The following is a 14,428-nucleotide window of genomic DNA, read 5'->3' as shown; positions in this document are numbered from 1 at the left end:
TTTAACATAACTATGTAAAACCCGCGTTTACCCTAAAATTACATTGATCCTCCACCATAGTGTTCTTCTGTGCCGACTCTTTGTAACTGCGCCGATGTCTTCGGCCTCCAGTGCCTTCGTCTTCAGAATCGGAGAGGGATGTCTCATGTTGCTTTTCCCTGGCCCACAGCCGCGCTTGTAGAGTGAGCAGTAAGAAACTGTTTTCGAGACAAGATGTACGCAATGACTCACCTGGTCGCCGGACGTCCCTATCTTCATTGTCCTCGCCTTCGTCCTCGTCCTCGTCGTCATGCATCATCTTAGGTATAGATTGTAGGGGAACACTTGGCGCCGCATTTTTATCGCGTAAAACTTCAAAGACCGCTTCCGTGACTTTTTGAAGGTACTCTGGAGTGTTCTGATCTGTCATATTGGAAGAGCGAACATCAAGCTCGTAGTCTGGCCCATAGTATTCCCAATATTCGTTGTTCGGCAGATCTGGGCGCGACCGATTAGCTTTACATTCACTGAAAATTTTGGTCTGCCTCAACACATACCACGCCCTAGCTCCATGCCCGCAGCAAGGCCAGTTTCATATGCCCAAGTTCTTGAGACAGACTTGACTGTGTAACCACCTCCGCCAAGTAACAATAAAGGCAGGTTGAAAGATTTGACAAACTGCACACAAGCAGCGTGACCCTTCATGGACAGATTGAACGATCCCAGACGATCTCCGGAAAGAGAATCAGAGCCGCATTGAAGGACTACAGCGCCTGGTTGATACCATTCGATGACACGTTTGATTACGGGCTGGAAAATACTCTTATAGTTGTCATCACTGATACCATCTCGAAGAGGTACATTGATAGCGTATCTGTTGGAAGTCAGGCGGTGCAAAGTGCAAAAAGGAAACAAAAAGTTAGTCACCTACCCTTTACCTTTGCCAATTCCGTTATCTCTTACTTCACCAGTACCAGGGAAAAATTCACCATACTTGTGAAAACTGCACGTCATGACCCTGTCGGTCGTGTAGAAGGCTTCTTCCACGCCATCCCCGTGGTGGACGTCAATATCGATGTACAGAACACGTTGATGATACCTTCAAGAAACAGGTATTAGCGATGTTTGGAGGAGAAGAATGAGAAAGGAATTTAATGCACCTCAACAATTCGAGGATACCGAGAACAATGTCTGTCAACCATTAGACATCTGCTAGGTTCATGTTAAACAATGTGGTCAGTACTTACCATTGACATAACAGAACCCACTCGCTTCCGCCTTTTTAGCGTGATGTAAGCCACCGGCCCAATTGACAGCAATATCGCATTTGTCGCGAGAAAGCCGCGCGGCACCCTCTGAGAACGAAGTTAGTACATTACCCTTATATTAGCTATCAAATTGTTGAAGGCCATACCCATGGACCCCCCTGCCGAGATTGAGCAGTATTCGAACAAGCCATCAAAAATCGGGCAGTCGTCGCCGACGTTATCTATCTCATAATTAGCTCATAAATCGTCCGAGGTTTCTCTAGCTTGTCCACGGTGCAAATGTTTTTAAAACTCACATTTGACTTGCTCTTTTGCGAATTGAGCGGCATTGTCGGGATTTATTCGATATAAGAAGTCGACGTATTCATCCGTATGGAACTGGGACATTTCACGTTTAGTGGCAGGCTTGGCCCGCTGCCATAATACACCACGCGTGAGGTTTGAATAATATGGAATAGGATAAACACGTACAAAAATTTCCATCTTCTTGTACAAGCCGTAGTTCATAACAAGTGAGTGACACATCCTAATGCGGGTGGGCTTCATCGGATGACCTGAACATATTTTAGCTGGTTTGCACTTTACCAGTGTCAAAGAATATCAAGAGCAAATGGCCTTCGCATCGCCTTGTCGATTTTGTCGATTGAGGGACGACACTCAAATGACTGTGACAGGAGAGATTATAATACAGAAAAGGCTTACCAGGTCCATAATGGTAATTCCCAATGTCAGAGTCAAAAAAATAGCACTAAAGAAAGACGTTAGCCATATTGATCAATAGATTGACGTGGGTATATAATTCTTGTCATAAGCGTTCTTGACTGCTATAGGCAATGACCAATCGGCTCAATAAGGCAAAGAACGTAACTCAATGCTCTAGATGCTATGTGAAGTGCCATGAAGTACTGCGATCCCGTGGATGTACTCACAACTCTTCGCTTGCTCTCCCCCAGAATGGGTTCCATACTACCCATGGTTATGGTGTGGCAATGATACAATTAGACTTAGTATGGAAGTGAAATATGGAGTGGCGTTTAAAGCCCAACGTGGGATGTGGAGGATAATAGGAAGATTAATAAGGAATTCCAGTTAGAATAGACGTCGTAGAACTGGTGTTAGCGGCTGCTGTCACAGCGATGCTCTATAAAGAGCTCCAAACTAACCATAATAATAAAATATAATAATTATTGCGAATAAAGCGGCCATATCCGTTTGCCGCTTCCCTACTAATTTGATCCCGCTCTCCTTCTACTATCCAGCTTCCCACCTTCCACGATTGGTTTTTATTATTATTATAGATGGCCATCACTTGACTGTTCTTCTTTCTTGACCACTGGGTAGCTAAGAGTTTATTCAGGTAACCATAACGCACACCAGATAGCATCCCACCGTCGGTTGTATCAACACTGTCACCAACAACATCATGTCATCCATGTCCTATTTAGACGCCTTGCCCTACGTCGACAAGCAAGTAGAAGATCCAGGTAAGTCTATCTATCTTGTCACACAGCGGGGGACTAATATTCTATATTCAGTTAATAAGGCCGCTGCCCAGGCTCTTGTAGAGGCGGAGCTGCGTCATACTCCTCAAATCGCAGAGGATGACCACAGGTTGGCGGCGTCCGTTGGAGTATTTCCTGTGAGCAGTTCTGCTTGACAAATGGGAACCGATATCTGACATGCTCCCAGCGATCGACACATTTGACAGAACTCCTCGCAGACTATCCCAACAAGCCAATTAAGGGGATTGATCCCTCCAAATACCAACCTCCCATTGTTGAAACTAATGCGACCCTTGAAGAGCTTGAGGCAGCGGAGAAGCAGGGCCGAATAGGAGAAGGTTACATGGGTTTGAGGTATCTACTTTTGGTTCATTTCCAGAAAACTCGTCTTTGGCTAAACAGCTTATCCAGGCTGGAGAACACATCGATACTTTCTTCATACGGCCCCAATGCTTGGCTTGTTCGCAATTACCAGCTTAACTCTCAATTAACAGAACTTCAAGCGACTCTCGCTGCCCTTAAAGAACATGTCACAGACATCAATCGCACTCGGCGCATTTTTCAAGAGGAAACTGGGCAACACCTCAGTAGGCTTGAGGGAAGATGGCAAGACTTAGTGGGGTCAACGGTGCAGCTTGAGCTCGCCTGTACGGCAATGGAAGGGGAGGTCAAGGGCCTGGAGGCCAAAAAAATCATCCTGAAAGACGAGATTGCAGAATTAGAGGCGAAGTATTAATGTTATTATATCCAACTTGGAAGATAAATAGAGTTGTTATACATTTGACGAGGTATAAAAGCAACATTGACAGCAGTTCAATCTCCCCTGAGCTTTTGGACTCTCTTAAGGACGGAATCTTTTGCGGGGTCTATAAGTCCACATACTATTAGTGCTATTTACATACAACACATGTCTCACTCCTGCTTGACCCAAGTCTAGATCGACATAGCTTGGGCGACGTACCGTATGGGTGTTCTTTACTGGGAATCTCTAGCAACGCAGGAAAGGCAGCTTGGTACCTGTCAACGGTTGGTCTTATTCGCTCAGCAATCTAAAAGAGGGTCAATGGTCTGTATGTTACTAATTGGAACCTTCCCTTTCGAGATATACACACATGCTGGTTAATGAGCAGTATAGCGACATCCTTGCGCTCAGTGAAATCTTGAAAAGCGGATTCAATAACGCTTGTTTGAGTCTCTAAATGTCGTGGCTAATCAGCTCCAAACGTTGAATGACAGCTAGATGTAAAAGACCTACTTCCATCGACAATCAGAAAGTTCTTCTTCTGATGTTGATTTATATGACCAATGCCGGCAAGAAGCAAACCTGTCACTGAATCCTGTTGACGGTTAGCCAACTGGAGGAGGAACGAAAGCAGCAGGGGGTATTTACCTCGTCACCGATTACTGCTATGAGGTTTCTGTCTTTAGGGTTGGGAGTATTGGATGCCATGGCTAAATATAGTAGGTGGTGTATGAAGAAAGGAGCCAGTCAAGTGTGACGGCCGCTGGTTCTGGAGATATGGATGATAACATGATAGGGTACAGCGAATGATATAGTGATAGTAGGAGGATAATCATCGGTGGTCGCCGATTTCGGGCTAAACTGCGGTCATGTGACCATGAAGAGCGTATAGAACAAACGACCACGTCTCGCTCAGCTCATCTCGCTCATATAGTAGTAATATTTCAACCAATGATACATATATAACATATATCGATCCTCATTGTGCCACTACGGCGCGCCTCTGACGACTCTCATGCTCTCCTCTCCCTCGATCCCTCAGCTTATAGCCACAGCTTATGCCCAAGCATTGCCTCCTTCTCGCGTAAGTACTTGAGATGATCCCTCCGCTTTCGCTTACCCTCTGCTCCTAAGTTACTCAAGACTCTTCAAGAAGTCCATCTTCATAATCTTAACCCCAGCGTCCAGTATGATCTCATACGTATGTTCCACATCCTACAAAGACTATTACTTGACTTTATCTTCATTGCAGGTGCATTTCTTGACCATCTTCTTCCCGTTCCTCCGTCCATCATGCTTGCCTATCTTGCCCATGCACTATCGACATCCGTAATAACGACACAGGATTTCACAATTGGATTGCTTTTCTATATGTCTGGTCACGAAATTCCCCCTATAGAGTCTCTCGTTTCCATCGTCAATGTCTTGATGGAAAATCCCACTTGTTTTGAAGATGGTACCATCTTGCCCTCTATGCTTTCTGATCCAGCTTTGGTACAAAGCGACACCAACGGTGAATTATCAAAATACCGTGACAACAATCAGACAAGTACGCTGTCCCTTCTTCTCCCTTTACTGCGTGTATCAGCTACGCCATTCCCCCCACCAACACTCACGGCTTTCATTGCCCGATTATTAAACTGCCTCTCGCCCTTTCCGGTACCGCCACTCGATGTAGGTCTGGAAGCAGGTCAGTTACTTCCTTCCCTCACAGACGAAATTAGCATCCCACTCCGAAACTGCCTGGGAGGGCTGATGGCCGATGCGACCACAAATGACCCGCAACAAGTTGAACAAGTCGTATTTCAACAGGACTCACAACTTGCACAAGGCCATAGCCCTTCCCAAGTTGAAATGCCAACAAATTCCTCACTTCCACTTAAAGCTACTGTTGCGTTCTTGTTAGAACAGGCTCATCGTGCATCCCAATGGGATCCCTCTGAGCTTGCCCTCGAAATGGAACATTATCAAGCACCTGCACCAAGTTATGTACGCATGCTCAAAGCAGGCCAGCATATCTGTTCCAACCCTGAAGAATTCATTGTCGTCTTATTCGAAGTATCGATTGAAAGGCTAATTTCCGAAGACGGCCGAAGCCTCATAGCCAAGGCTGAAGGAATACGAGACTGGGGTTGGGTAACTGAATCCTTACCTAATCTCCTAAGATGGTGGCGATCCCAGAGGGAAGAGGATGGCTTCGTAGGTTGGCAACTGCCGGTGAGATCTACCCCTGAAATTCGTTAATGCGAATGCGCTGACGGCGATGGGGCGATTCGGGTACAGTCTGTGGTCGCTGAACCTTTGACCAAAGCTGTACAAGTGTTTCTTCCGGCCATGCAAAGCTATTCTGAAAAGGTGTTAGAGACGTACGAAGTAATGGTGCAATCTGCGGAGATCGAGGAGGAATCCAGTGGATTTACTCCCCCTGAGTCTTGGTGCGTCTATGTGCTAACCGTGTGGCTGTACCGTTGAATTGACATTCAGGTCAGGCAATTAGTGTCATTGCAAGAGTATCTCATTGGGAAGTTGATTGAGATGGAGCTCATCACTAGAACCGAAGCCTGTAAGATGATCCCGACGATATCAGTACCACAAACTGTTCAGGGTCAATCTTTATTGGTGAGCCATTGACAATAATGGAAATCTTCAATCAAATGTCAGCTAAATTCACTTTCGTCTATAGGAAAGGATGGAATCGGAATCTCGTGCCCATGTCAAACCTCTCGTGTTCATCATAACTTACGCTTTCGGCGCCGCAAAGTCTTTCGCATATGAAATTGTCAATGTATGTCCTGGTCTTGGAAAGGTAATTATCTAACCGAACCTCTGTAGATCATCAAATCATCGCCTCAGGTGCCCCCGCCTGAAAATCTTTTCCTTCATGTATCGTATCAGCCCTCAATATTTTCGGCCCTGGTCACGTTCATATCACCTTTGTCGCTGTATACGCTAATGTCAGATCGGCTACTGGAAGCTTATTCTGAATTGGACGAATTCGCCCGATCTGACGACCCACAGGGCTACCTTACGAGATTTGGAGAGGGGGTCATCTTGCTCGAAAGCTTTGCTAGAGAATTCAATTTGGATCTTCCAGAATTGCTCGCGAACGGGAGAAGGGCGACTGGATATGGCTTGTTGGACGCAGAGCAGAAGGACTGCTTGAACGGTTGGGTAAAGGCAATCGTAAGTGAAAGCTTTACATCTATGGAGTTGAAGTAGTTTGACTTCCTCTGCAGTTCGGCTCCGATGGAATAGAAGATCAAATACTTTTGGCCACCCCCCCGCAAACACTTTGCTGCTTAGTACCTACTTTGATTCAACAAGCTATCGCGGCGGTAGCCTGCAATCAAATAGATCTTGATACCTTACATAGCGGGCTTTCGTATTTCTCTCAACCGTTATTAAGCTGGTGCTTGGGTGGAGTGATCGAATGGCTCTGTGACGAGATTCTAAGGCAGGGGTAAGCATATCAACAGATCAGCACAGGCAACAACCGCTGATAGCGAGCTTCTCCAGAGCCCTGAGTGCGCTCCATCTCGTTGTTCTTCAAGCACTAGCAATGGGCCATGCTTGCCCAGAACAGCTTCTGAAAGTGAATGACAGAGCTCTCAGAAAACTATTTAATCCTCTAAGTGGTCTAGATGAGGTTATAGGAACCTCAAATTTTGATATGTTTGCATTCAAGGCTAAACTAGAGTCTCTGGGGATCACCACCTCTCATCACTGTTAGTATTGTAAAATCAAAAACTTAAAGTATATGCTGATAAGTACTCAGATGGACCGCTGAATCAGCCGTCAGTTAAGTCAAGTATCCAAAGCATCAGCAGTCTTCCATTTGCAACAGCATTTTGGGCGAATCCTCTGCTTGATTCCCTATGGGCTTCTGCAGGCACTTCAAACTGGATGACAGTTGTCCTCAAGAATATCTTCTCTCAACTCGATACATTTCCAGTTTCCCCAGTAGGCTCTGCTTGCCAAAGATCCGAAGTATATGCGAACTTTGTTCCGTTCCTTTTGATGGTCGATATCAAGGGAAACGAGCCACTGTTAAGCGGGCTAGCCGCGTGGCTTAGAAATTCCACTGAAGACCTCATCCATTACACCCGCGGCAGTCGCGTACTCGCCGGTATTTTTACGCAGTGTATATTGCTAGCCGACCTCATATGGGGCAGAGTGATGGCCAAGCGAGTGATCAAGGAACTTGTAGTCGAGTTGCATTCAGTTACGACACTGGGTGTCAGATCAGGCGGGCAAAGCGAGGAAACGACTCAACTCCACAGTCGCAAAATGAAACATCGTGATGGACGCCGCCTGACTTCTGAACAAAGGTCGATGTGTGAGGATATAGTCAAAATGTTGACCTATGACGATGGATTGAGGGCTAGGTGGGGGAATCATTGGGTAGATTTAGCCGTATAAGCCATATGACAATAGATAGTGAATCCCTGATCAGCATTAAATTTCCACGATGAATGTAATGTTACTGCGGCAATTGTTGTAATCAGGCAACAGGGGTAGAAGGTCCGGTGGTATCTATACTCGTACTCACGTGATTCTCGGACACACGGCAATCTCGGACATATCACACTACTGTATTTCACAATGAATTAACATCTATATCTCCACAATGGCCGATTCTATGACCCTCGCACTTGAGCACAAGATAAACAACCCCCGTGAAAGCTATCAGAAAGTTGCAGATTTGTACGGGGTCTCAAAATCATCCCTCTACGACCGTCACACCGGCGTACACTCGTCCCATACGGCCTCGGCCCCTCGACACCTCTCTATCGTGCAAGAAGAGGAATTGGTCAAAAAGATCAATGAGTATGCTGAGCGAGGCACCCTCTTGACGCCAAGACATGTCGTAGACCTTGCAGAAGCGGTCTGTGATGGAAAATTGGGCGTCAATTGGGGCTCGCGGTTCTTCCAGCGACACTGCGATACCATACATTCACGTTTCTTCTCTTACAAAGAGCTCGGACGTCTACAAGCAGACATTCCAAAGACGCGCAGAGCCTTTTACTACCTCGTATGTATCTTTTAATGCTTGTCAAGACTATTTAAATGCTTTTCGCAGGTCAAAGAGGTGTATGATACTGGTCTCTACGCGCCCCACCTTATCTTCAACATGGATGAAGTTGCTTTCGAGCTCTCGAGTTCTCGAAGAGTGCGGAGAGTTGCGCCTCGTGGCCATCCAAAGAATGGCCAAGCTGTACCACCGTCAAATGAGCACATTACATCTGTGGCTTGCATCGGCATCGACTCTGCGCCAGTTCCTCCATTGATCATCTATCAAGGCGCGCAACTACAGGAAAGTTGGTTCAAGGTGCGGGAGGAGGGCGACGGGGTGGTGCGCCAGCTTGCTGTCAACACCGACTCAGGCTGGATCAACAGTTACGTGATGTTGAAATGGCTTGAAGACGCCTTTGACCCGTATACTCGCGATATTGCCAATGGCGGTCGTGATCGACGTCTACTCGTCCTTGACGGTGCTGAATCGCACACCAAGGTTGATTTCCTTGAAGCCTGTTGGGCTAGGAACATTGTTGTGATTCTTCTCCCTGCGAAGATGAGCGGCAGATTCCAACCTCTCGACGTCGACTTCTTCAACACCCTCAAGGCAGCATACCATCGTCAACTGGATGAATACCAGCTTGGTAGCTCTCTTAGAGGGGTGGCCAAGGGGATGTTCTGGGGCTGGCACCAGAGGGCGTGGCGGGAGACGGCGACCTCACGCCAAATTCGAGGAGCTTGGAGGAAATCGGGCCTGTTCCCTCTCGACCCTGCCGTCATGGAAATTGAGGAGCAAGCGCCGGTCACTCCTCCCCCTCAAGCTGCAACTGACGACCCTCTTACCCCTCACAACCTCCGCATTCTTCGTGCGAACAATCGTGCCGTCCGACAGGGGAAAGTCGCGCCTTTCGCAGCCATGCTTAAGCTTGAAAAAGCCAATGAGCAGCTGATGGCGAGGGTCGCGCTTCTGGAGAAGGAGTTAGCGAGTGTCAAGGCTGCCCAGGCGCTTGACAAAGCTACTCGGGGGAGTAAGAAGAAGCAGAGGTACCCTGAGGGTCAACTCTTTGACCCATTATATCAGGAAGAGCATGCTGAGGAGCTTGCTGTAAGGAAAGCGGAAGAAGAGGAGGCTAGGAGGAAACGTAGGCGTACTGCTCGAGTCAGGCGCAGCGGGACGGAGTCAAATGCCGCTCATGCATGCACTCCGGGCCCATCAGGCACCTCCTAGGTTTATGTAGCTGTATATGTATTGGTTGTGATGTAAAATACAATAATTCGTGGTGAAATATAATAGTGTGATATGTCCGAGATTGCCGTGTGTCCGAGAATCACGTGAGTACGAGTACTACGCACGTCTTCAGAGTCAAAATCCGTCGGCATCGGTAATGGGAGACAGGGAGCATGACGTCATAACAGAGACCACTTTTGTATGGTTGTTTCTAAATTTACTATTTTTTTTATGTTTTTTTCCGATTATCTTTTCTTGACACTTTATATAAGTATGTAAGCCCGTTTCAAATATAAGTTAAGGCCTGACTTAGTTATTAGCTAAGGTCGGCCTTAGTTTTTTAAAACAAGCTGCAATAAGAATTAGAATAACCCATGTTTCCAATACAAATAATGCTGAAAATGGCTTATAATAATTCGGCAAATGGCTTATTTTAAAACCCAAAAAATAAGCCCAGAAAAGTGCTCAAATAAGCCATGTTGTGGCTTGTTTTGATCCTAAATGGTAAGCCGAAAAATCGCTAAAAAGACGCAATCCTGGCTTATTTTAAGCCGAAACAGTTATGGCTTAAATTAAGCCGCCGCCGGTCCCATAGTGCGTTGTAAACCTTGTGCTTATTTTGTGTACGTTGTGAACTTTGTAAACCTTGATACAACCAATTACCACTCACCTCATGCGTCCGGCCCAGTTCAGGCTATCCAAGTCTATCGGCATCCCCTCTGGCCGCTTCTTTATGCAGAGGCCCTCTTTCCCGATCTAGACGACCCCTCGAGTCTCTTTATTACCAGATATCATTCTATATATATCTACGCCAACTTAACAACACGACATTCTTCTAGAACATTCCGTCCCCCCTCCTCTTTTCGACGACGGCCTTCATGATAACCTCCTGAGCCAATCTTGCTCTAACGGACCTAGCGCTCCTGGAGTGCCCAGCTTACCTATGACATTATCGTGCTATTCTTCTTGATCATGCAGCACCCCTCCTCCTTTTGCCTCTTCCCACATCTTCTCCCTTCACTCTTCATTCGCGTACAGATTGGATCAAAGACTTTTGATCTCTTTCTCGCTCCCTACTTTAATGAGACATTGACGAGCCGCATTCCAAGTGCTCGCCGCTTATGACAATTCGTAGCATTAAATCTAATCTGATTTAATGGCGCAATCTCGATTCAAAATCATCTTCGCTCTTTTCGACACATTCTCGGAAGGGCAGTACTCGCATCAGTCGCTGATTTTCTACATCCTCACTTGCGCGAACCTGCTCGAACAGTTGGTAACGTATGGAGGATTAATGTTTGAGGATGAAAATCAAGATGGAAAGGTCGGACGCTTATTTATTATTAGGTGTATGAATAAACATGGATCTTCTCTGGTGCGGTTGCGGGCGAAAAGTTTGATGGACAAGGCTAAACTTTCCTTGTGCAGAGTTCGGTAGGCATGATGGTGCCTGTATATATCTTTACGTTGCTTGTAGACAGCATAATGAGTTCATCTAAACGAAGGTTTCTATTATTACTGTACTCTTACAACAAATACTGATGCATAAATGACCATTATGTTTGATTACATGATTTACAGGCCTAATAAGACAACAACTTTCGAAGATATCGATATTCCATTCCACATTACACTTTCCTTCTCAATCGACGGCCCTAGCACTACTCCCGCAATTATTTCAACTGCTGTTATCGGCGCAAGAGAATGGGCTAGTGATCATGCCGTTCTTGTAAGAGTCTCTTATGCTGACCACAGAAGCCCAAGTACCCGTGATAATAATGAAGATGCCCATGACGATGAGGAACACGTTCAGGGCGACGAGAGATTTAAAGCGCAAGGATTTATCTATTTTGCGGTGACCCCAGTTATCATGCAACCACATCCAGCCTTCTGTAATAAAGCAGAGGAAAGTGCCCAGAGTTGCACCGATGAGACTGACAAAATCTCCAAAAAATGGAATTGCTAGCGCAAATTTCAGTTTGTGGCCTTGGCATAACGTAGCCAGGCAAACTTACATTCCGCCAGAACAAACGCAATAAGGACACAAGTACCGACCGTCCCGAGCCAGACAGCCCAGTGGGTGAATGAAGGTGCAGTCAGGTGATCAGAGCCTCTGCAGGGAACACCAATGGCTGTTATTAGAGAAACTCATACTTTGCGGGGCTTTACTTACCGAAGCACCCTCACAAAGACCATTTTAGCTCCCACATGTGTAAAAAGGATACAGCCGACAAATAGACCAGGGAGGGCAACGCCGTATGCAATCTTCTTGATTAGGATACCGGCAGATCCAAGCGCAGGGTTGGAAAGATATTGGCCGCAATAGTAATAAACGACGATACCAATGGTCAAATAAACAGCGGAGCAGATGGACTGCGCAGAGTAAAGAGCCAAGTTAAATTGTGTTGGGTCACGCATCTCCCCGATTACATTGAAAAAAGCGGGTGTGCCACAGTAAGCGAACACGACTGTAGATACCGCCCCCATTCCCTTCAAAAACGTCCCATCAGACCTGAAGGCGTGAATGTCCTTATCCCAGGAACCAGTCGAAGGTGCAGCTTCTGGGCGTTCTTCCACTCCTACGGCAACGGTGATAATAAGGATGGCGGACATAATGGAGAAAAAACCTATCCACCCTAAAACAGACACCTTGCTCAGGGTTTGAAGAGAAGCCAATGCTAATGTGACGACCATGCCCTTGCAACAACAATTGATAGATAAGCCTGGGACATATAAAGTTTCTTGAACGGGATGACTTACGATCACTGTCCAGACGACGGTACATGTGGCATGATTGGTGATAGCATTAAAGGCAATAGAGAGCGTGACATAACCGGAACCACATACGAAAACCATAAAAAGTGGATAGATGAAAGAGAAGAATTCTCGACCCCATTTCCCTAAACAGACGGACGCAAGAGATTAGCAGTGAGAGTGTGGGGAGGATAATCAGAAATACCTGCAAGAACATAGCCCACACCATCCATCGAATATACTTCAGGGTGGTTTCGCTTAAACTGACCAACAACAAGGCCACTCCAAGTGGTCAACAACGCCACAGCAATGATAACTGCGAGAGAGTGCGGATTAGCACAGGTCTCCACGGAATGGGTAAAGGCAGCTTTTTGACATACTGATCACTCCTGGTACAGCCCCAACTAGAATGACTGAAGTCAATAAATGGACGAAATTTATAATGTGGGCAATGCGGGCTCACCATCCAAAAGGGCTTGAGGCATGGCCAATACGCCCAAAGCAATCGTTAGTTTAATCATCAACACAACTGACTTCAGCCTTTGATGGGAGTTAGTCGATCCCCTGGGGCTACAATGCACTCACATTCCAACGGATTTATAATTAACCTGTCCCTCTTTGTGCTCACCAAAGACAGCGTCTCTTTCGGGATCGCTGAATTTGGGTATATCATCATCTAACTTCGTGCCCAAAACCGGAAACGTCGTGGGCTCTACAACTGCCGTAGAGATCGAGTCTTTGCCGCACATTTCAATGTCATTACCCATGTTGTAACCCTGGGGGTAAATTCAGTCGAAAAAATGAACTGGTAAAACGAAAATTACAGTATAATATAAGAAAAGAAAGACAAGAAGAAGCAGAAATTGTCGGTCCGAGTACATGTCGCCGTACAGTCAAAATACGTATATATCGAATATTCAAGATCTCCTGTTATGTTTGGTAGGGCGTCGAGCATTGAGCAATGAGCTGTTAGATCTTCTGACTTATCAGGTGGACAAAGTGTGAAGCAGAAAAACGACTGGCAGGAGGTAAACCAGGCTCGCTTGACCCCACGATACGTACTACTGCGTGCCGATAGATAAGATTTAACCCGGACCGCGAGATGACCCCGCATCTCGTGATGGCAGCAGGAGATAAAGTTAACAGAATACGTAATACGCAAACCCTAAACAACCATAGTAGCAGTTTGTAACATACTCTATAACTATGTTTCGTTTGGGACGAAGTACATATCGCTACTTGGTGCAGTCAAGCAAGTATTTGCTGCTGCACCGCAAAGTTGTTTGATGTCGTGTCATGAAGTCAAAATTCTCTGTGGGGGCGTGGCATACGTAGGGCGATGCGCGGAGAAACATGTGACAATAACTGACGAGAGAATTCATGCTGCATGTCAGCACAACAGCATTCAAAACATTTTAAGACCGCCCTACTCTGACTCATAGCGGGCAGATTGTCAAGTATCCCTTCCCTACTACTTATTCAGATCACGACGCCATCATAATGGCCAATATGAGAACTCGTATATAGAGCAAACAAGGTAAAGAGAAAAAGCATAATAGCAAATTCGGAATGACAAAACATGAATTGTACTTTACTCTCTTCATCAACGCAGCACTCAGTCTACCACAGCCAATAGACGGGAACCGGGGAAGTCAAACTACGGCTTTTCCCTCGCCAATGTCTCAAATCGTTACAGAACAGGGCAGAAGGGGGTGTCGAGGCCAGGGCAGCGCCGCCACCAGTCTCGGGCGGTTCAGACCTCGAGTCATCTCGAGTGGAGGCTTGATTAAAGATAGGACAGAGAGGAAGATGAAGAAGTGGATGAAGGAGCTTGGGAAGGTTGGAGGAGGGCAGTTGGTTGCTAGAAATATCCCTAATGCTGCAGAGGTATAGGGGATTGCGAAAGATGGGAGCCAGCCGGTGGGGTGAAGAGATGATC

The 14,428-nt window shown here is 46.3% G+C and overlaps 6 protein-coding genes across 6 annotated transcripts; 3 read left to right on the top strand and 3 right to left on the bottom strand.

Annotated features, from left to right (window-relative positions):
- Positions 1 to 10: 10 nt before the first annotated feature.
- On the bottom strand, positions 11 to 2,221 carry CNBF1870 (hypothetical protein; the record flags this gene model as incomplete). The annotated part of the gene is made up of 11 exons (XM_769931.1): positions 11 to 174; positions 232 to 477; positions 537 to 853; positions 911 to 1,078; positions 1,140 to 1,170; positions 1,227 to 1,334; positions 1,394 to 1,468; positions 1,544 to 1,661; positions 1,719 to 1,801; positions 1,950 to 1,995; positions 2,177 to 2,221. 11 exons carry the CDS (start codon positions 2,219 to 2,221, stop codon positions 11 to 13), a joined length of 1,401 nt encoding a protein of 466 aa, XP_775024.1.
- A 449-nt stretch (positions 2,222 to 2,670) lies between these two features.
- On the top strand, positions 2,671 to 3,485 carry CNBF1860 (hypothetical protein; the record flags this gene model as incomplete). The annotated part of the gene is made up of 4 exons (XM_769930.1): positions 2,671 to 2,731; positions 2,783 to 2,886; positions 2,937 to 3,103; positions 3,161 to 3,485. The coding sequence occupies 4 exons, from the start codon at positions 2,671 to 2,673 to the stop codon at positions 3,483 to 3,485; spliced, it is 657 nt and encodes a 218-aa protein (XP_775023.1).
- A 77-nt stretch (positions 3,486 to 3,562) lies between these two features.
- CNBF1850 (hypothetical protein) lies at positions 3,563 to 4,199 on the bottom strand (the record flags this gene model as incomplete). The annotated part of the gene is made up of 5 exons (XM_769929.1): positions 3,563 to 3,615; positions 3,711 to 3,798; positions 3,862 to 3,944; positions 4,005 to 4,086; positions 4,140 to 4,199. 5 exons carry the CDS (start codon positions 4,197 to 4,199, stop codon positions 3,563 to 3,565), a joined length of 366 nt encoding a protein of 121 aa, XP_775022.1.
- Positions 4,200 to 4,506: 307 nt separating this feature from the next.
- On the top strand, positions 4,507 to 7,910 carry CNBF1840 (hypothetical protein; the record flags this gene model as incomplete). Its single annotated transcript, XM_769928.1, has 10 exons — positions 4,507 to 4,575; positions 4,635 to 4,692; positions 4,744 to 5,708; positions 5,775 to 5,926; positions 5,981 to 6,110; positions 6,175 to 6,276; positions 6,324 to 6,674; positions 6,728 to 6,951; positions 7,008 to 7,216; positions 7,267 to 7,910. The coding sequence occupies 10 exons, from the start codon at positions 4,507 to 4,509 to the stop codon at positions 7,908 to 7,910; spliced, it is 2,904 nt and encodes a 967-aa protein (XP_775021.1).
- A 208-nt stretch (positions 7,911 to 8,118) lies between these two features.
- CNBF1830 (hypothetical protein) lies at positions 8,119 to 9,735 on the top strand (the record flags this gene model as incomplete). Its single annotated transcript, XM_769927.1, has 2 exons — positions 8,119 to 8,523; positions 8,572 to 9,735. 2 exons carry the CDS (start codon positions 8,119 to 8,121, stop codon positions 9,733 to 9,735), a joined length of 1,569 nt encoding a protein of 522 aa, XP_775020.1.
- Positions 9,736 to 11,413: 1,678 nt separating this feature from the next.
- On the bottom strand, positions 11,414 to 13,010 carry CNBF1820 (hypothetical protein; the record flags this gene model as incomplete). Its single annotated transcript, XM_769926.1, has 7 exons — positions 11,414 to 11,697; positions 11,751 to 11,848; positions 11,909 to 12,432; positions 12,496 to 12,635; positions 12,695 to 12,805; positions 12,870 to 12,893; positions 12,953 to 13,010. The coding sequence occupies 7 exons, from the start codon at positions 13,008 to 13,010 to the stop codon at positions 11,414 to 11,416; spliced, it is 1,239 nt and encodes a 412-aa protein (XP_775019.1).
- Positions 13,011 to 14,428: the final 1,418 nt, after the last annotated feature.

This window comes from Cryptococcus neoformans, chromosome 6 (genome assembly GCF_000149385.1).
Source record: "Cryptococcus neoformans var. neoformans B-3501A chromosome 6, whole genome shotgun sequence".
Taxonomy (NCBI): domain Eukaryota; kingdom Fungi; phylum Basidiomycota; class Tremellomycetes; order Tremellales; family Cryptococcaceae; genus Cryptococcus; species Cryptococcus deneoformans.
The sequence above is the reverse complement of the archived record's forward strand: the minus strand, read 5'-3'. Positions and strand labels throughout refer to the sequence as shown.